This window comes from Lampris incognitus, chromosome 12 (genome assembly GCF_029633865.1).
Source record: "Lampris incognitus isolate fLamInc1 chromosome 12, fLamInc1.hap2, whole genome shotgun sequence".
In the NCBI taxonomy this organism is placed as follows: Eukaryota; Metazoa; Chordata; class Actinopteri; order Lampriformes; family Lampridae; genus Lampris; species Lampris incognitus.
Genome location: NC_079222.1, coordinates 34,199,889 through 34,219,339, shown reverse-complemented (window position 1 = coordinate 34,219,339; position 19,451 = coordinate 34,199,889). Strand labels below are relative to the sequence as shown.

General features: G+C 45.6%; 1 protein-coding gene across 1 annotated transcript; it reads left to right on the top strand.

The window, feature by feature from the left end:
- Positions 1 to 1,737: 1,737 nt before the first annotated feature.
- On the top strand, positions 1,738 to 13,612 carry LOC130121625 (KN motif and ankyrin repeat domain-containing protein 1-like). The gene is made up of 10 exons (XM_056290466.1): positions 1,738 to 4,276; positions 4,376 to 4,516; positions 5,782 to 5,884; positions 6,045 to 6,236; positions 7,819 to 7,906; positions 8,800 to 9,019; positions 10,972 to 11,114; positions 11,951 to 12,151; positions 13,322 to 13,420; positions 13,550 to 13,612. The coding sequence occupies exons 1-10, from the start codon at positions 1,876 to 1,878 to the stop codon at positions 13,610 to 13,612; spliced, it is 3,651 nt and encodes a 1,216-aa protein (XP_056146441.1). The 5' UTR covers positions 1,738 to 1,875.
- The last annotated feature ends 5,839 nt before the right edge of the window (positions 13,613 to 19,451 follow it).

The window sequence follows — 19,451 nt, the reverse complement described above, 5'->3', positions numbered from 1 at the left end:
TTTTCCTACCAGATATTGTAGAGTATACAGGTTTTCCTACCAGATATTGTAAAGAGTATACAGGAATTCCTACCAGATATTGTAAAGAGTATACTGGTTTTCCTACCAGATATTGTAGAGTATACAGGTTTTCCTACCAGATATTGTAGAGTATACAGGTTTTCCTACCAGATATTGTAGAGTATACAGGTTTTCCTACCAGATACTGTAAAGAGTATACTGGTTTTCCTACCAGATATTGTAAAGAGTATACTGGTTTTCCTACCAGATACTGTAAAGAGTATACAGGTTTTCCTACCAGATATTGTAGAGTATACAGGTTTTCCTACCAGATACTGTAAAGAGTATACTGGTTTTCCTACCAGATATTGTAAAGAGTATACTGGTTTTCCGACCAGATATTGTAAAGAGTATACAGGTTTTCCTACCAGATATTGTAGAGTATACAGGTTTTTTCTACCAGATATTGTAAAGAGTATACAGGTTTTCCTACCAGATATTGTAGAGTATACAGGTTTTCCTACCAGATACTGTAAAGAGTATACAGGTTTTCCTACCAGATACTGTAAAGAGTATACAGGTTTTCCTACCAGATATTTTAAAGAGTATACAGGTTTTCCTACCAGATAATGTAAAGAGTATACAGGTTTTCCTACCAGATATTGTAAAGAGTATACAGGTTTTCCTACCAGATACTGTAAAGAGTATACAGGTTTTCCTACCAGATACTGTAAAGAGTATACAGGTTTTCCTACCAGATATTGTAAAGAGTATACAGGTTTTCCTACCAGATATTGTAAAGAGTATACAGGTTTTCCTACCAGATATTGTAAAGAGTATACAGGTTTTCCTACCAGATATTGTAAAGAGTATACAGGTTTTCCTACCAGATATTGTAAAGAGTATACAGGTTTTCCTACCAGATGTTGTAAAGAGTATACAGGTTTTCCAACCAGATATTGTAAAGAGTATACAGGTTTTCCTACCAGATACTGTAAAGAGTATACAGGTTTTCCTACCAGATACTGTAAAGAGTATACAGGTTTTCCTACCAGATATTCATTAAGCGAGAGGATTGAACAGTTGAGCAGCAGAGACTAGTCAGCTTTATAACCTGGTGGAGTGATGAGCTGGAAGGAAACCCTGCACACTCTTGACACTCCATGGCCCGTTGTTGCCTGTGTCTGCCGGATGGTTTATTTGCATGTTTTCAAAGACGGTTAATAGATTGAATTGTGATTTTTATTATTAAAAAGTTGTTGAGGATATTACCGTGGAGTCTGACCAGTAACTCTTACTTTGAGTTTCTTATTATACTCCCATTGCTAGGCATGCCAGTTTTAACGTCTCGGTTTGAAATCTGCAAAATCAAAAATCAAATGTAATAAAAAAAGAATGAAATTACATATATATTTATAAATATTTACATATTTACATATATAGGCGTGTATATACATATATAATACACACTATATACATATAAAATGGTATGAGAGGTCTCAGTAATGTTGTCATTTCCATGTTTGCTGCTGTAATACAAATACTTTTGTTATTTTTGTATCTGTTCTACTGTAAAAACAATAACTTATTCCAGTTCGGCCAATTTGAACCCCAATAGGTCACAGAGCAAGGGGCACTGAAAAGTTTGTGCCTCACTACTTGGAGCTAGCCTGCCATTATCAACTGGAACCAGGCTACTTTTGGTGGGTAGACAAATCCTGAACCGGCCCCACAATTAAGCGACTAAACTTCAAGAGGAGGCCAAGAGTGGCAGCAAATAATGTGGAAAAACCACAGTGTGATGCTTCCACTGGCCAAAGGACTCCCTCAGAGTACCTGTCATCGGCCAGCAGTGATGACACAAGACTATTGTCCATGTCTTCTATGACTAGAGGCCGGCCCCCTCTTCCCCCACCTCATGGTTCCTACTCAGATACTTCTAGAAATGAAGGATCCAAACCACCTCAGAAACTTTCAGAGGCAAAGCCTCTGCCAGCAGCAAGAGCTCTGCCATTACCTAAACATGACCCTCTTGTGGAAAAGACCCTTATGGAGGCTCATAGATATTTGGAGCAGGAGAAGTCCATCCAGCCTAAGCCTGAGCCCCTGCCTCGTCGACGGCTGGCTAGTTTTGGAGGCTTAGGTTCCACAGGTTCACTGTCCCCCTTCACAGGCTTGGGTGCATACAATCAGAACAACAACAGGAACAAGTCCACTGATGCCGGAGGTGATTTATCTGTTCGGCTTAGCTCTTCCCTGGGCATTAGAGGCAGCACAGGGTCCCTGAAGCTTAGTCCACAGAACTCTGGTAGGTCCACCCCAGTTACAGGTCTGAGCCCCATGCACCTGCAGCATGTTCGCGATCAGATGATGGTAGCTCTGCAGAGGCTGAAGGAGCTGGAGGAGCAGGTGAAGACTATCCCTATCCTGCAGGTGAAGATTTCAGTCCTTCAGGAAGAAAAGAGACAACTGGTTTCTCAGTTCAAAAATCAGAATGGCCACCAAGACCTGAATGATGTGTTTCGTAAAAGAACCCGAAGCACGGGGAGTTCTGACCACCCTTGGAAGGTCTCCGGACTTGAGAAGGAGGTGAAGATAGAAAGGGGACTTGAAAGCATAGTGAAAAGTGACTGCACTGGCCTCAGAGAGTTCAGGCAACTGACTGAAGAAATGCAGGCATTAGAAAGAACCATTAAAAGTGGATGTTTGCAAGCACCGCATGGACTACGCAACAGCACACGGCATGTCAAACCCACTAAGTCAGTTGCAGTTGGCACTGATGAAGATGTAGAGATAATCTTATCTGAACCCACAAAGAAAAACAAATACGCTTGTGTTGACACTGAGACAAGGTCTACTGCCAAAGAAGAATACACTTGTGTTGACACTGAGACAAGGTCTACTGCCAAAGAAGAATTTGAAGTTGACTTTGAAATTGTTGCAGAAAGAGAAGCCGCACTTAAAGCCCAACAGCAAACCATTGTAATGCTGAAGGAAAGAATCTGTGAGTTAGAGTCGGAGTTGAAGGAATCAGCCCTCCAGACAGAGATGAGCCGTTTGAAGTTTGAGCTCCAGGCTGCAGAGGCTAGGAACAAAGTCAATAAAGCCTCTATTGCTAAGCCCCCCACTGAGAACATAGGCACTGAGGCTAGGACACATACCAGGAGTCAGGGTGTGGGTACCCATACAGAGCTACGGGATGCCTGCATATGGGGAAGGGAAGGGGTCCAGCGTTGCACTGTGGGGGTATCTTGTGAGCTTGAGGTCAGGAGTGTGAGCACGGGACCAGATTTACCTATGAGCCACTGGGAGGTCAAGGAGCGAGTGGAGAGCAGAGAACAATGTGTGGGGATACAAGTCATGACAAAGACACAAGCGGTCGGGACAGAGATTAAAATGACCGACGCAGTGACCAACACCGACATTACGATGGAGATTCTGCGGTCGGAGGAAGGGAAGAGAGAGTATTGCTCAGTGGCTTGCGGAGACTGCTCGGCTGATATGACTATTACCGAGGCAAGGGAGGTCATGTGTCTTGGTATGGCTACGGACCCAATTCGAGGGGTTGATCTGGGCATTATGGCCTCACCCCAAACAGCCTCACAGCACACCAACACAGTGTCCAGTTCAGTGTCCCGCTTCACCAATACCAAACATGCTTTTAACACCAACTCCAGCACCAACACTGTTCTCAACACCCAAGAGAAGCACACCAATACAGTTCAAACGGCTACAAAGACGACGTCTGCGGGATACAGGATCCAAGATATTCAGGGTGGCTCAGACATACATGCATTTGGTGCAGGAGCAGCGGCAGTCATAGGCAACACTTTCAAAAACACATCCGTTAAATTACCCAAGAAAACAACTCGAGACACCGGTGTTGGATTTGCCAACATTTATGAGAATTTTCTAGTTGGGCTGAAAACCCGCAATATGGCCTGTGGGCCTTCCCATTTACCTGACCCCAACAAAACCAGGAGCATCGGCGTTGGTGAGGGCAAAATACGAAACTTGTCAGCACCGTCCCAAATATCTGGACCAACGGCCCAACATTCAACCCAGTTCCGGGGCGACCCAGATCTTAATCATTACATAGAGAAGATGCAGATGCTACTCGGGCAGCAGCAGGGCCCTCTCACAGAGATCTGCGGTGGCCTTGGTGCTGGATTTGACCAGCAGCACGGCAGCCTGGGAAACACTAGCTCGAAGCTGCCCTGTGCAGTTATGACACCAGGAGGAAGAGACGTCTGTTCTTTAGAGTCACAGCTCGCAGGTAGCACGCCACTCACCCCTGTCCATGCTTACTTATAATTGCATTTTTTTTCTTAATGACATTCGCGAGCTTAACTCACCTGCGCTCTCTTTGACGCAGCCAGCAGACCGTTCCAGATGAAGGGCGACTTCCCTAACAGCGATAAAGCAAAGCCCGATATCTGTCAAGTGAATTGTAACGACTCGGATGTCAAAAGAAAGATCCAAATGATCGAACAACATGCACTCTCTGTTCTGCAAGGTACACCTGTGTGTGTGTGTGTGCATATCTTATGTCATGTCCGAATGCTTATCATACCAATACTGTACAAATCCTTAGAGAAAGAATAAGAACTGGGGCATCCGGGTGGCATGGCGGTCTATTCCGTCGCCGGTTCGAATCCCTGTGTTACCTCTGGCTTGTTCGGGCGTCCCTACAGACACAATTGCACTTGTCTGCGGGTGGGAAGCCGGATGTAGGTATGTGTCCTGATCGCTGCACTAGCGCCTCCTCTGGTCAATCGGAGTGCCTGTTGGGAGGGGGAGGACACAATAGCGTGATCCTCCCACGCGCTACGTCCCCCTGGTGAAACTCCTCACTGTCAGGTGAAAAGAAGCGGCTGGCGACTCCACATGTATCGGGAGGAGGCACGTGGTAGTCTGCAGCCCTCCCCGGATGGGCAGAGGGGGTGGAGCAGCGACAAGAACGGCTTGGAGGGCGGTGTGATTGGCCAGGTACAATTGGGGAGAAAAGGGGGAAAAAATCCCCGCCCCTCCCAAAAAAAGAGTAAGAACTGATGTCTGTTCAAGTGTACTTACCATTAAGGCTATTTTATTTTCAGCGTACTTCCGAATCCAACTTTAACTGGTATGGTCTTGAGAGAGAACGAAAGCCACTGGTTCCCTTTGGCTTGGCAAGAGGCTGTTGAGGCGTTGACTTGCAATGCTTGGAATGATGTTGGGTTTTGAAAAGGACACATCTCTCACAACATAGTGGTTTGTGGCTGAAGATGGTCTAAAATTAGATAGTTTGAATGAAGATCTAAGTGTAGAAGAATGCCCTGTCTAAAATAATTAAACGTCTACTTCTTTATGAAGAATTACATTACAATATATGAAATATAAAATCCAAAGGATGTATAATGTATGTAGGTTTATTACTGCATACCATAGATCCGGATTACATCCTGGTTTTCAGGAATCAGGAACGTTTATTTGTCGTTTCCTCCAGTCCACAGCAGTGCAACACAAAAACACATATTCAAACTACAAAAAAATAAAATAAAATAAAATAAAATAAAACTCGAAAAACACAGCCAACATTTCCATAAAAAAAATGCTTCACTGTCCAAGAGAATGAACGCCAGCCAGGATGACTGCCGGTCTGCATGGGCTAGCAGCTAGCTTAGCCTGCCCCACTGCTTCAGGCAGGGCCGGAGCAGGTTTTACATCTAAAGTAGACATTTTACCTTAACACAAATTAGATCTGTTGAACTTTCAGAGGCTTGTCTTGCATGCTGTCTCTAGACAGGTCGACCAACGCCAGTCTGCGGTCTATAATGAAGAAACAAAATGGCGATCAAAGCAGCAGCAACAGGCAGAACCTGAAGTTCTTGAGCTTGACTACTGGGTGAGGTTCTCATGTGTCACAGTGGACACCATGTCTTCTGGCTGTGGTGGTGTGCACCGTCAGTTGGTGCATTGCTATCTGCATGTAGTTTCCATTTATACTGTATGCGCTCGGTTTGTTTTTTGTTTCGGTGGATTTGATCATTGTGGTTTGTCTTTAGATTAGAACCCGTGTCAAGTCACGAGCCTTCTACTTGTCGAGCTGCTTACTTTGACGAAGAGGAGGTGAAGGGGAACAGAAAATGGAGGGAGATTTCTGGCTTGTGTAATCATGTTGGGTTTCAAGATGGACATGACAAAAGTATGTGCAACAGGGACATGGGAGACTTTGTGACCCCAGAGACACAACAAAGGTAAGTCTGTTGCCTTTTGATTTTTTTTTTCTTGGATTTTCCCCCCTTTTCTCCCCAATTGTACCCCACTCCTCCGAGCCGTCGCTGCTCCGCCCCCTTTGCTAATCCGGGGAGGGCTGCAGACTGTCACATGTCTCCTCCGATACATGTGGAGTCGCCAGCCGCTTCTTATCACCTGACAGTGAGGAGTTTCACCAGGGGGACGTAGCGCGTGGGAGGATCAGGCAATTCCCCCCAGTCGCCTCCCGAACAGGCGCCCCGACCGACCAGAGGAGGCGCTAGTGCAGCGACACATACCCACTTCCTGCTTCCCACCCGCAGGCACGGCCAATTGACCCTTCGCTAATCCCCGCCCCCCTTGGTTACTGTTGCTACGCCTGGCAAACTATCGTCCGTCCGCGAAATTTAAACAAGGCGTTTTCTGTCGTCCAGGTGAATTGACATCCAATTTCTGGAAAAGCAAGGAGATATCAGAGAGAAGTAGACAGAAAGGCTTGCAATATGCATTTGAAAGCTACAGCCATGATATAATTTGTCAGCGTGTGAATGAAGGGGAAATTAAAATCGAGGCTAAAGCCTACAGGTCCCAATATAAGACCCAGGCACCCCACGTCCTAACTATTCACGTTAAGGACAAGGAGATAAATGAACAACAATGCTCGTGTACAGCAGGGTAAGACAATATAGATGTATCTTAAGCTGACATTTAGTTATGAGTCCATATAGCTAGCTTTCAGATCTAGCTAACATTAGGTTATGTTTTAGCTAGCCAGGCTAGCCAGCTGGATCAGGGGGGCTCACATGCACTTTCCCGTTTGTTTAAAGTGCACCAGGATATTGCTGACACATCGTGGGCTTGATCCAGACACTGGATCTTATAAAGGCAAGAACAGAAGAGTCAGCTAAGTCCTGCATAAGTTTGCCACAACAATGGCACAAACCATGAGGTGGTAAAATGAAGGCTGTGCCCGTATCATCGGTGCTGGTCGCAAAGGCCAGACAGGATCGAAAGCGGAGACCAGTTGACTGTCACGTTAGCTAACCTAGCTAGCTAGGCTAGCTAACGTTAGCAAGCTTACCTTGGAGCAAACAAATGTGTTTTTGTTTATCCTCGATGGATTCAGCTGCGAGTGAGGTCTTCCACACTGTTTGATCCACATTCGACATTTTTCCTCTTGTGTTTTAGGCTTAGGAAAAGCCCAAAATACGACCCCACCCTCCTCGATAGCTTGCCAGGCCTCCCCTGCTTAGTAACGGTTACTAACGTAGGATTGGACAGTGGCTGTTCTAGGGCGGGGCTTAGCGAAGGGTCAATTGTGTCTCCGGGGACGCCCGACCAAGCCGGGAGGTGACGCGGGGATTCGAAGCAGCGAGCCCCCTGGTGGTAGGCAACGGAATAGACCGCTACCTGTACGCCCCTTGCCTTTTAATTTGATCTCGTCGCTTGTTAGACAGGGTTTATGACCCTAATTACAGTATAGCTGCATATCACAACGCCCACTTAGAACAAGCCAACTTATTACAGGGCCGTCATGGAGTCTTGACTGGCGCCCAGCAACTAATAGTGCGTTGTTCTCTTAAGCTTCAGCCTCAGTGACAGGATGATTTCCGCATGTGAAACGTTGAGGACCAGCCTGGGCGGTAACGCGTCCGTATCTGCCAGTGACCTGGTAAGTGTTCTTGAAAGAAGCTCGACGCTAGAAGCGCTTTTGCGCACTTGCTCGCGCTCTCTCTCTCTCTCTCGCGCTCTCTTTTTCGGGGGGAGATGGAAAACGACAGGGGCAGGGTGTGTTCAAGAATGCCAGCGTTAAAAAAGAGTCTGGTCAGGCACACATAGAGCCAGAATGTGCCACCTCTGTAATTTTCTGCCCCGGAATATGTCTTGAACTGAAAAACAGAAACAAAAAAAACAAAACCCAGCTCATTCCTTTGACAAAACAAACACAGGACCAAATCCTTCTGTGGTCACGTCAGATTCCTACAGCGACAAAGCAGAGAGGCAAAAATGGGTAAACAGGGACTATGGGAAAGTCAGTAGAATGTAATAGCAATATCTAGACAATATGTAGTTTATTTATATATATATATATTTATATATAAACACTGCAATTGTTTCAAAACAAGCTGATCAAGATGTGCAGCAAGATGATTTGTTGTTTTGTGGTTGGAGTGATGCCATCTTTTGGATCTATTTTACACTGAACTGCTGACCTCAGTCGTTTCAGTCACATTCCCGTAATTGCGGCATGTCTGTAGCCATTCGGGGTGCAAATGGCTTTGCATGCTGTAAATTATAACTTGATAAACTGAAACCTTAACATAAACACTGTTTATCTTTTTTTTTATCCCAAAACAGAATCATGAATGTGTGTGGGGGGGGGGTCTATGTGCATGCATGTTTATGTCTATACATGTAAAAATTAACATATTTTAACACACTTGTGTGTGTGTGTGGGGGGGGGGGTCTATGTGCATGCATGTTTAGGTGTATACTTGTAACAATTAACGTATTTTAACACACTCGTGTGTGTGTGTGTTTGTGTTCTTGTCCCCCCCCCCCCAGCACGCCTGCCTCCACACCCTGCAGCAGGAGTGGTTCTGTGTGTCCAGCCGGAAGTCAGCCTTTCCTTCCGTGGTCAAGCACTACTTGTCTGCGTTTAGGGGTATATCCCCCTTAGTGTTACGATATGTTGCAAATATGGCTGACGACAACGGAAACACAGCCCTGCACTACAGCGTGTCTCATTCAAACTTCAGCATTGTTAAGCAGCTGCTCGATGCAGGTGATCCTGAACGTCATCCTAACCCTAACCCTAAACCTAACCCATGGTTAAGCCAAGCACAGGCTTAAATTAGTAGAACATTAAACTTTTCAAAACATTGAGACACTTTTCACGAGTGTCCCAATGTTGGCAAGTGTCCCAGGCATCTTGGTTTTGATGGTATTTCGTCATTTTTGCAGGAGAAGTCATACCTGACATTACCCACTAAAATGAGCAACTGCAAAAATGTCCATGATTTGTAGATTAGCGACATAAATTAAGGTGGAAACTAATCCATGGATTTGTCCAAATGTCACTGCAGCACTGCAATTTTAAAATCAACTCTGTAAATATATCAAATTTCGTCAAATTTGACTTCTTATTTCTAGCTAGCTGCTGTGTTTTTCACCCACTTGAAATATTTGTTTAATTTTATCTAATTTCTTTCACAGATTTACTGATAAAAGTATTTGCCTTCTGTGTTCATGGTTATGTAATTCTGACCCCCAAGAGAAATTTTGCACAAAAAAATAGATTTTTTTTTTTTTAGATGCTGGATTGGAGGGAAATCTGCTATATTTCCAATTTTCCCTGTGGAATCATTATGGAAGCCAGTCTGGGAACCACTGTAGATTAACTGAGTCAGATAAAGAAAGTACTGGTCTGCTGGGTCAGCCAAGCTTAGATCAGAATCAGAATCATATTTATCGCCAATTACAAGAGCATGCGAGGAATTTGTGTTGGCATGTTGGTGTGAGAGGGAAACATTAAGAGTAAATAGAAAAGATGAAAGTTAAAAAGGCGAATAAATAAAACATATACACAAGGAAACAATAAAATAAAAATGAAAGTATGATGCAATAAGTTGCAATCAACACCTCAAATGTAGAAAAGTAGATGTTGCGGTATGAGTTGTACTGGCTAATTTATTCAGTGGAGATCTGCCAAGCTGATGGAGAGATCGAGCTGCCTATATTAAAGTTAAAATACTGCATGACAGGATATTGGCTCTGTAACTACCACTGCAGCCTACATCTGTCACTGCTGCTCCTCACATTAGTCCTCTGCTCCTCTTTTCATCTTTCATCAGTTTATTTAAGGATTACAGCATGCAAGGCTCCAAATGATCCAGATCAGACAGCTTTAGCGCCTTGTTCTTCTCTTACTGCTGAGGGATTATGTCTCTTGGAGCTCTAGCTAGGCCTCCTTGGACTGTATCTGGCTCTTCTTGGGGATGGGTATGACCCATTAAACCAATCAGAAGCATTTCACTGAAAGAGTGAGGGTGTTACCATTGCTTTGGTGGCACGGTGGCCCAGTGGTTAGTGCTGTCACCTCACAGCAGGAAGGCCCTGGGTTCGAACCCCGGGGTTGTCCAACCTTCGGGGTCATCCCAGGTCGGCCTCTGTGTGGAGTTTGCATGTTCTCCCCGTGTCTGCGGTGGGTTTTCTCCGGGTGCTCCGGTTTCCCCCACCATAAACAAGACATGCATGTTAGGGTTTATACTCCTGTCTGTGCCCCTGAGCAAGGCAGTGGGAAAAGAACTGGAGTTGAAGGGGGCAGCCCGCTGCTGCTAGCTGCACAGATCACAGCTAGGATGGGTTAAGTTGCAGGAACTGAGTTTTCCCAAGCGGATTAAGAAAGTAAACTTAATTAATTAATTAATTGTTTTGAATACCAATTCCCAATGCGAGCTTTATAAACGAGCACTGTTGCGTTAACACACCTTTTCCAAACGTTTGCATCACAAGTTTAAGTCCAGTGCCATATTGCACCATGTGTCCCATCACGGTGAACACTGAGCTGCCATTGGTCCTGATGATCTAGAACTTGAAGCAATAATTATGAAAGGATTTTGTTGTTTTGAAAGAGCCATCTCTTAGCCGTGAACGTGACCTTAAAATCAATAACGACCTTTTTTTTTTACATCCACCTTCCCTCTCTGTTCATATGACCTCCTGCCATCGCCACAGGGGTGTGCAACGTCAACCAGCAGAACAAAGCGGGCTACACACCCATCATGCTAGCTGCGCTGGCGGCTGTGGAGACGCCGGACGACATGAGGGTGGTGGAGGAGCTCTTCACCAAAGGAGACGTAAACGCCAAGGCCAGCCAGGTTAGGCCCATTTCTAGGGCTTTAGGTAAATTAGTGCATGACGTGCAGATTTTCTATAACCCATTTTCGTCCTGATGTAGGCCCAGCTTGTTGTGGACAGATAATGTGGGTGTGTTTGTGTTTGGTTTTGCATTTAGTTTTTCATGTATGCTGTGATTTTTTGAGGGAGTCAGAGGCACGGACGTGAAACTTCAGTTTGCTTCTCTGCAAAACTGCAGAGAAGAAAGGAGAAATGCTGATATTTCCGGGGCATATTTGTACAGACCCAAACAAAGTTAAACACGGTCTGCGGGTGAGAAGCCAGATGTGTCCTGGTCGCTGCACTAGCGCCTCCTCTGGTCAGTCGGGGCGCCTGTTCGGGGGGGGACTGGGGAGAATAGCGTGATCCTCCCACGCGCTACGTCCCCCTGGCGAAACTCCTCACTGTCAGGTGAAAAGAAGCGCCTGGCGACGCCACATGTATCGGAGGAGGCACGTGGTAGTCTGCAGCCCCCCCCCCCCCGGATCGGCAGAGGGGGCGGAGCAGCGACCGGGACGGCTCGGGAGAGTGGAGTCAAATAAATAAATAATACAAATAAAAGCACACAAAAAAGCAAAATATATAAAACAAATATCAAAGAAAGTTGATGAAAACAGATGGGGAGTGCAAGTGTGACGTAGGAACCCATTGGTGTTGCGTCAGCAGCAAGTTGCCTGCATGTATCTTCTTAAGGAGAGGGGTTTGTGGCGTCGGAAGAGTTTTGTTTATCGAATAAACAGCAAGTCCGTCTTCGAGAATACTAACGTGAGAGCTAGCCTAGCCTTCGGTTTTGGTTTCTGCGTGTTTTTCCTCCTAGGCGGGTCAGACGGCACTGATGCTGGCGGTGAGCCACGGGCGGATGGACATGGTGCAGGCGCTGCTGGCGCAGGGGGCACAGGTCAACCTTCAGGATGACGAGGGCTCTACGGCGCTGATGTGTGCAAGCGAGCACGGGCACGCGCATATTGTCAGACTGCTAATAGCGCAGCCAGGCTGTGACGCCACCCTGAGTGACAGCGTGAGTTACCACCGCCACACCCTCCAGCCTCGTAGGGCCTTGTTGCTTCGGTCTTTGCAGGGTCAAATGTCGTAGTAGATGTTTAACGTAGCTCTGAAAGATTGGGGGGGGGGATCTGTCAGTCGGGAATATAGGGTTAAAGGAAAGGCGTGTTACAAAAACAGGGTTCAAACCAACACAGACCATCAAAAGCTTAGTTAAAAATATCCACCAAGTTTGGGGATGTTTGTACAAACTGCCATTGATTTATGGCCAAATTTGCCCCATTTGCCCACCCACGTCTTTGGGAGCGGCGGTCCGCCCCTATTGGGTGATTTCAAAATGATTTTACACACCTGGTTCAACATTGTTGTGAAACATATCCTGCCAGTTTTGTAACGATTGGACAAGCAATTTCTGATCTATAGTGTGATTTGTCTTATGCCACGCCCCTTTTTGCATTTGCAGCGCCCCTTAGTGGTCAATTTGAGTGAAACATTCACGGTATATTTCAGATTATGTGGACATATCCTGCAAGTTTTGTGCTGATTGGCTCGGCGGTTGTTGACTTTGGTCTATGTATGTGCTGAGTCACGCCCCTTTGTAGTTCATTGGTCAATATCTTGAAAACTAAATAAATTATCAACAAGTTTTAGACCACTTTTGCTAAGCTTGGACCGATAATGATACACAGAAAATTTGGTAGCGCTCGGACCTAAGGTTTAGGAGCAGATGTCAAAAAATGTGCTCATCAGAAAAATTCAAAATGGCGGAAAATCCCCCCCCCCTCAGGCGGACTTCGGTGGTTCTTGGGGCAGACTTGTAGAGTGAGGACAGATGGATGTCTCCCCCAACTTTCGTGTAATTCGGACTCGTGACGTAGGAGTTATGACTTTTCAAATTTGACATTCAACTATAGCGCCCCCATTGGGCCGATCGGGGTTACATTTCTCGGGCAGCACGTGCACACACCTTCCAATCTACGGGCGGAAATCTCACATATCTCCACATTTACCGTCTCGTGGGAATTTGTGCAAACATTTCTGAAGAAGAAAAGTCATCAGAACAAGACCTGCGGGCAGGTATTAGCGGGGTCCAGCCCCCCCCCCAGCCCCCCGCCCCCGCGTGAGTAACATAAGTCATGTACAGCAAGCAACATGCTCTGTACCCTTTGTCTTTGCGTGTACATAGGACGAGAGCACAGCCCTGTCCATTGCACTAGAAGTAGGTCGTAGAGACATTGCTGTGCTTCTTTATGCTCATGCCAACTTCTCCAAAGGCCAGGCTGGGGTATGTAGCTGCACACTTGAAAAACAATTGCCCAAAGATGGATATGCTCAGGTAGCTGTTCTTTCACTGAGTGTGTGCGTGTGTGTGCGTGTGCGTGTGCGCGTGTGCGTGTGTGTGTTCTCTTTACAGGGAACCGCTCATCTCGGCAGCAAGTCCCACTCCTGGTCTGGTAGAAGAAGCGTCGTTGAATGAAATTCTGTCTCGCGCCCTCCCAGCCTCACTTCCCTGCTGTTAGTCGCGTTGATTAGATTCACGAGGAGATTCATTATCAGAGCTCTGATTCAGAGGCGTCGTCGGCATCGGTCACATAAGGACGCATGGCGCTGCAGTCGCGAATAGTAAGAAGAGTAAAAGTATAAAGATGCAGAGTTTTGCTGTTTTAGCCATACCTGCACGTTAGGCTGGTCAGGATGGTTCCTTGTTTGGATTTCTCCTGGGTAGGCTCCTTGCTTATGTATGTATTTAATGGCCAATGCAAAATAATGCACCATTAGTAGTTAACATTTGGTCTCCTGCCAAATGACTCAAATCATCAATATGCTATGTAACATATCAATATATTAGTAAATATACATGATAGCAATAATAAAACATATTAAAATGATGGATTAAAGTGTGACAGTAGATCCTCTATACTCAGTGCCATATTTTTTTTCGCCCACCTGCAGTCACTAGTTACCTTCCAGGAATTCCTGATTTGCAGGGCTGCATGATTAGGGAGGTGTTTTGTTTTTCTTTCCTTCGAGGAGGTGGGGATTTATACACCTACACCCCTAGACTGTTCTGTTAAAACACAACAGATGCTGTATGGCCTCTTCCTGGGGGGGGTTTATTCAGACTGCTACGTGGCAGAGAAAGATATGACGACTGTAACGTGTACAGCATGGCAAATAAAGTAAAGTATGAGGAATATCTGCCGTCATGCTCGTGGCCTGTAGTTGTTACCTGTGTTTGATAAACGTGAGACTCGTCTAAGTGGGTGGTAACGTTGATATGCTGAACATGATACATTCAACTATGTACTAAGTACTAAGCACTTAAGTACTGTTCTTTATGTACTTAAGTGATACATGCAAGAGATCAACGATGTGGAAATGCGTCTATTGGCTGATGACAGGACTCTATTTCGCTCTGGTGGGAACTTACAGCGGCTATTGGAAGGTGTCCACAATAGAAATGGGGGAAAAAATGAAAACGGTGTTATGACAAAAACAAATTATACTTCAATCTGGACAAAACAAAGTTTATGGTGTTTTGAAACGATAAAATAAATACCAAAGTAAAAGCGGTGATTGACAACGTCCAACTAGAGAGAGTTTCCGAAAATGAACTCTGGGGTGCGGTACCAGACCACAAGCTGCTGGAGACCTCACCTGACGTACACGCGAGCAAAGCTGGCAAGCAGCACTGCGGTCACGAGGAAAGCAAGTCGCGTTCTGGATCAGCAATCGCTGCCTGCTATCACGGGGCTCGCCAGTTCGAATCCCCGTGTTGCCTCCGGCTTGGTCGGGCGTCCCTACAGACACAGTTGGCCGTGTCTGCGGGTAGGAAGCCGGATGTGGGTATGTAACCTGGTCGCTGCACTAGCGCCTCCTCTGGTCGGTCGAGGCGCCTGTTCAGAGGGGAGGGGGAACTGGGGGGAATAGCGTGATCCTCCCACGCGCTACGTTCCCCTGGTGAAACTCCTCACTGTCAGGTGAAAAGAAGCGGCTGGCGACTCCACATGTATGGGAGGAGGCGTGTGGTAGTCTGCAGCCCTCCCCGGATGGGCAAAGGGGGTGGGGGTGGGAGGCTGAGGCAGAGGGGGACCGGCAGAGTGGGTGGGGGTGGGAGGCTGAGGCCGAGGGGGACCGGCAGAGTGGGTGGAGCAGCAACTTCAAGTCACTTGTCTTGAAGTTCAGGGATTTAGTAGCATTTTTAACACAGCACAGATCATTTTCAAAGCAAGAAATAATCCACTCCCAAGGCATATACAAAAATATTCTCAGATGGAGGAGAGGAATATCATTTGAGAGGGAAATTAAACTTCAATAAATTGCGTGTTCGAACAACTTTGAAGAGCATGCGCATTTCAATCTGTGGGGTAAAGTTATGGAGCAGTCTGAGCATGGAACTCAAACAAAGCACAACCATTACGCAGTTCATGAAGAAGTACTAAGAACTGATTGTCAAGATGACGAGCAGTTGTGTTAACTGTCTAAATTGTATTTATCTCTAAACTTTTTTTTTTTTTTTTAATTTTTCTTGCTATGACACCGAGGGGATATTTGGGTTGGACGTAGCATTGAGACCTGTTTATTCTTGGTGCAAGACATTAGGATGCTTTTTCTTTTTTCTTTTTTTTCTTCCTTTCTTTCGTGTGTTCTTGATGTGTTTTGTTTTATTTTCCCCCCCTTGTTGTTCACAGCGGTTGAGTTTGTATTGTGTTGCACAACTTGCATTGAAAGTGAACTACACAGTGCAGTGGGGATGGAGTTGTAATGTATAGTAGCTGAATTCACTTAAGAGTAGGTGAGAAGGGGTAGGAAAAGATAAGAGTATACCTTCTCCTCCTACTCCTTTTCCAACATGCAGCAAATAATCTGATGCATACGGAGATTCGTTCGCTCAGTTTGACGTGTGGATTTATTGATCACGCCAGATCATTGGCCATGGATTATCTGTATGTTATATCCTGCTTGTTACATGTTCGAAATAAATCATCATTCATCCATTCGTTCAACTCTATGCTATTTATTTACCAGTTACAATTTGTATATCGTGCTATTGTGGCTAACGTTACCCAAGATTCTTTGTTAATTACTTTTTTAATGGAAATGATGGAATTTTGACATTCTACAATAATATGAATCTGCTTCACTTTCGTCGATTCATGCACTGACTGAATGTGTTGAGATTACTTAGAAAAGGGCTTGTAAATAAGATGCCGTACTTTTTTTAAGTTAAACCAGCACATTATTTTTAACAGTGTATGAAATTCACACGGCCGAGCCAAAATGCCCCAAAACATGAGCTGGTAACTGTGTTTACTCCTAACGTGTCTCTAGAATATATATACGTATTAGTAAAAATCAGGGTGTGCTACTACCACTTGCCATTAACAACCTGGGGGTAGAGAGCGTGCATCCTTTCAAATTCCTCAGGACTACAATCTCCTGCTCCCTGAAATGGGAGGGCAACTTCACCACCACCCAGAAGGAGGCTCACCAAAGACTATTCTAGGCAGCCTAGGACATTTGGTGTGTCAAGGGTTGCAGTGTTACAGTTCCACAGAGCTGTGATAGGAAGTGTGCTCACTTTCTCAGTAACTCTGTGGTAGGGCAATTCTACCGCTCATGAGGGGGGAAAAAAGAACTGTTGGCAAGAGCCGTGTGCACAGCTTCAAACATAATTGGCTGTGAACTCCCTACCGTTTCTGAATTATACCATATTCACATTCAGCGGAAAGGTTTTAAAAATGTTAACGGGCTCCTCATAGCTTTCCGACCCCTATCGTGTAATGTGATTGCTCAAATTAGTGAAGGAACTTCTCAAGTCTTTTACTCAGTTCTCATCAAGAGCGAGGTGAGATGTTTGGCTCGAGAGGACATGGGATAATTGTGACTTCTGTTTGACTGCTGAGAGCTTGTGGAGTGTGTTGATGTAAATCTGATGCATTTCAGTTGCTTTACAAGTGACAGACAGGCCTCACAGTTATTCTGCGTCAGGTACTAAGATGTTCCCCGTGTCATGTTTTCCTTGATGTTTTTAAGATTTGTTGCTGATTAAAAGTAATCAAAAGGGGGGATTGTGAGGGCAATTCGTGTATGAATGTTTGCTTACTTTTAATCTTTGACCACCAATCAGCTATACTGTGTTTGCATTGCTTGAACGGATGCCCGGGGCTCGTGTGTAGTAGTACAAAGGTGATGTTGATAGTTGATAGCAGCGGAATGTCTGGGAAGCCAATTTGAGTGTCAGAAGGTCAGAAGGAACAGTCCTGGAGAATCACGACAGAAGATAAGGACGAGGGGAGACCTGACCTATGAACTCTTTGAACAATACACAAGTTCTGTTACCCACTGGGATGATGGTCCATCAAGATAATATACCTCTTCCAGAACAGGATGAGGGAGAAACTCTGGGTACACATCGTGATGATCAAAACAATAGCCATGTTCACGCTGCATGGTTTAAAGGGAGTGCGCTCTGAGACCAGGGTGCACGTTCAAGCATCTGGGCTTGTGCATCTGTTCACTGGACATAACAAAAGTGTGACAATACTGTGAGAGATTGTTTTTTTCTAGCTCCTCGTTTAATGTCAGAGTGGAATTAAATAATTGCCACCACAATGTCTCAGAATTTTCTTCAGTTAAAGATGAAACTGAAGTAATTCTCTTTGGAGTCAAGGAAGAATGATTAAACGTCAGTGCTCAGCCACAGTCAGTGATTCTAAAAACCCCAAACCAAGCCAGAAATCTTGGTTAGTCACGGACTCAGACCTGAATTCTAATAGCCACATTATGATAATTACAAAGTCAACCTACTATCACCTGAAGAATTAAAGAATTTACGGGGCATCTGGGTAGTGTAGCAGTCTATTCCATTGCCTACCAGCACGGGATCGCCGGTTCGAATCCCCGCGTTACCTCCGGCTTGGTTGGGCGTCCCTACAGACACAATTGGCCGTGTCTGCAGGTGGGAAGCCGGGTGTGGGTATGTGTCCTGGTCGCGGCACTAGCGCCTCCTCTGGTCGATTTGGGCACCTGTTCAGGGGGGGGGGTAGCGTGTTCCTCCCACGTGCTACGTCCCCCTGGTGAAACTCCTCACTGTCAGGTGAAAATAAATGGCTGGCGATTCCACATGTATCAGAGGAGGTATGTGGTAGTCTGCGGCCCTCCTCGGATCAGCAGAGGTGGTGGAGCAACTACCGGGATGTCTCGGAAGAGTGGGTTAACTAGCCAGGTACAACTGGGGAGAAAGAGGGGGGAAAACTGTTCCATACGTTTATCTCCAGTCACTCGGCTACTGTAGCCATATTTACAGGTCTCTGAAAAATCAGTCAAACGGCTGTAGCTGATTTAGAAGGCTGCTGCTCGAGTCCTCGCTAAGATTGAAAGTGGATCAGGCCACACCAGTTCTGAGGTCATTACACCGGCTTCCTATGCGTCAAAGAACTGACTGTAAAATACTGCTCTTGGTTTATGAAGCACCGAATGGTTTAGGGCCAAAATACACTTCTGAGCTTCTTCGACATGATGGATTATCCGGACCTCTCAGGTCGTCTGGGACAGGTCTGCTTGCTGTCCCCAAAGTCAAAACTAAACACGGAGAGGCAGCTTTCAGTTTATGAGCACCACGTATCTGCAATAAACTCAACAGAAAACCGCTGGTCTGCTGCAACCGGCAGTTCTTTTAAATCAAGGCTGAGGACTTTTCTGTTTGCCTTTTATTAAATCAGATTCGAAGCTTTTGGTTATTATTTTACACTGCGCTGTAACTTTTCCTGTTTAATCTGTCTTGATGTTTTTCATTTGATTTTGAGATCCTTTATTGAGCCGCGTAAGGGAAATTCCTCTCTGCATTTAACCCATCCTAGCTGTGGAGCTGGGGGTAGTGGGCAGCCACCGTGCTGCACCCAGGGACCAACTCCAGCTTGTCTCGCCATGCCTCGGTCAGGGACACAGACAGCACAAACCCTAACATGCATGTCTTTTGGATGGTGGGGGAAACCGGAGCACCCGGAGAAAACCCGCCGCAGACACGGGGAGAACATGCAAACTCCACACAGAGGATGACCTGGGTTGACCTCCAAGGTTGGACAACCCCGGGGTTCGAACCCAGGACCTTCTCGCTGTGAGGCGACAGCGCTAACCGCTACGCCACCGGGCCACCCAAAATTTATAAGTTATATATATATATATATATATATATATATATATATAGCATATATATATAGCATATATATAGCATATATATATAGCATATACTTATAGTAGCAAAGGAGGAACCATCTCCATATTAATGGTCCATGGTTTTGGACTGAGATATT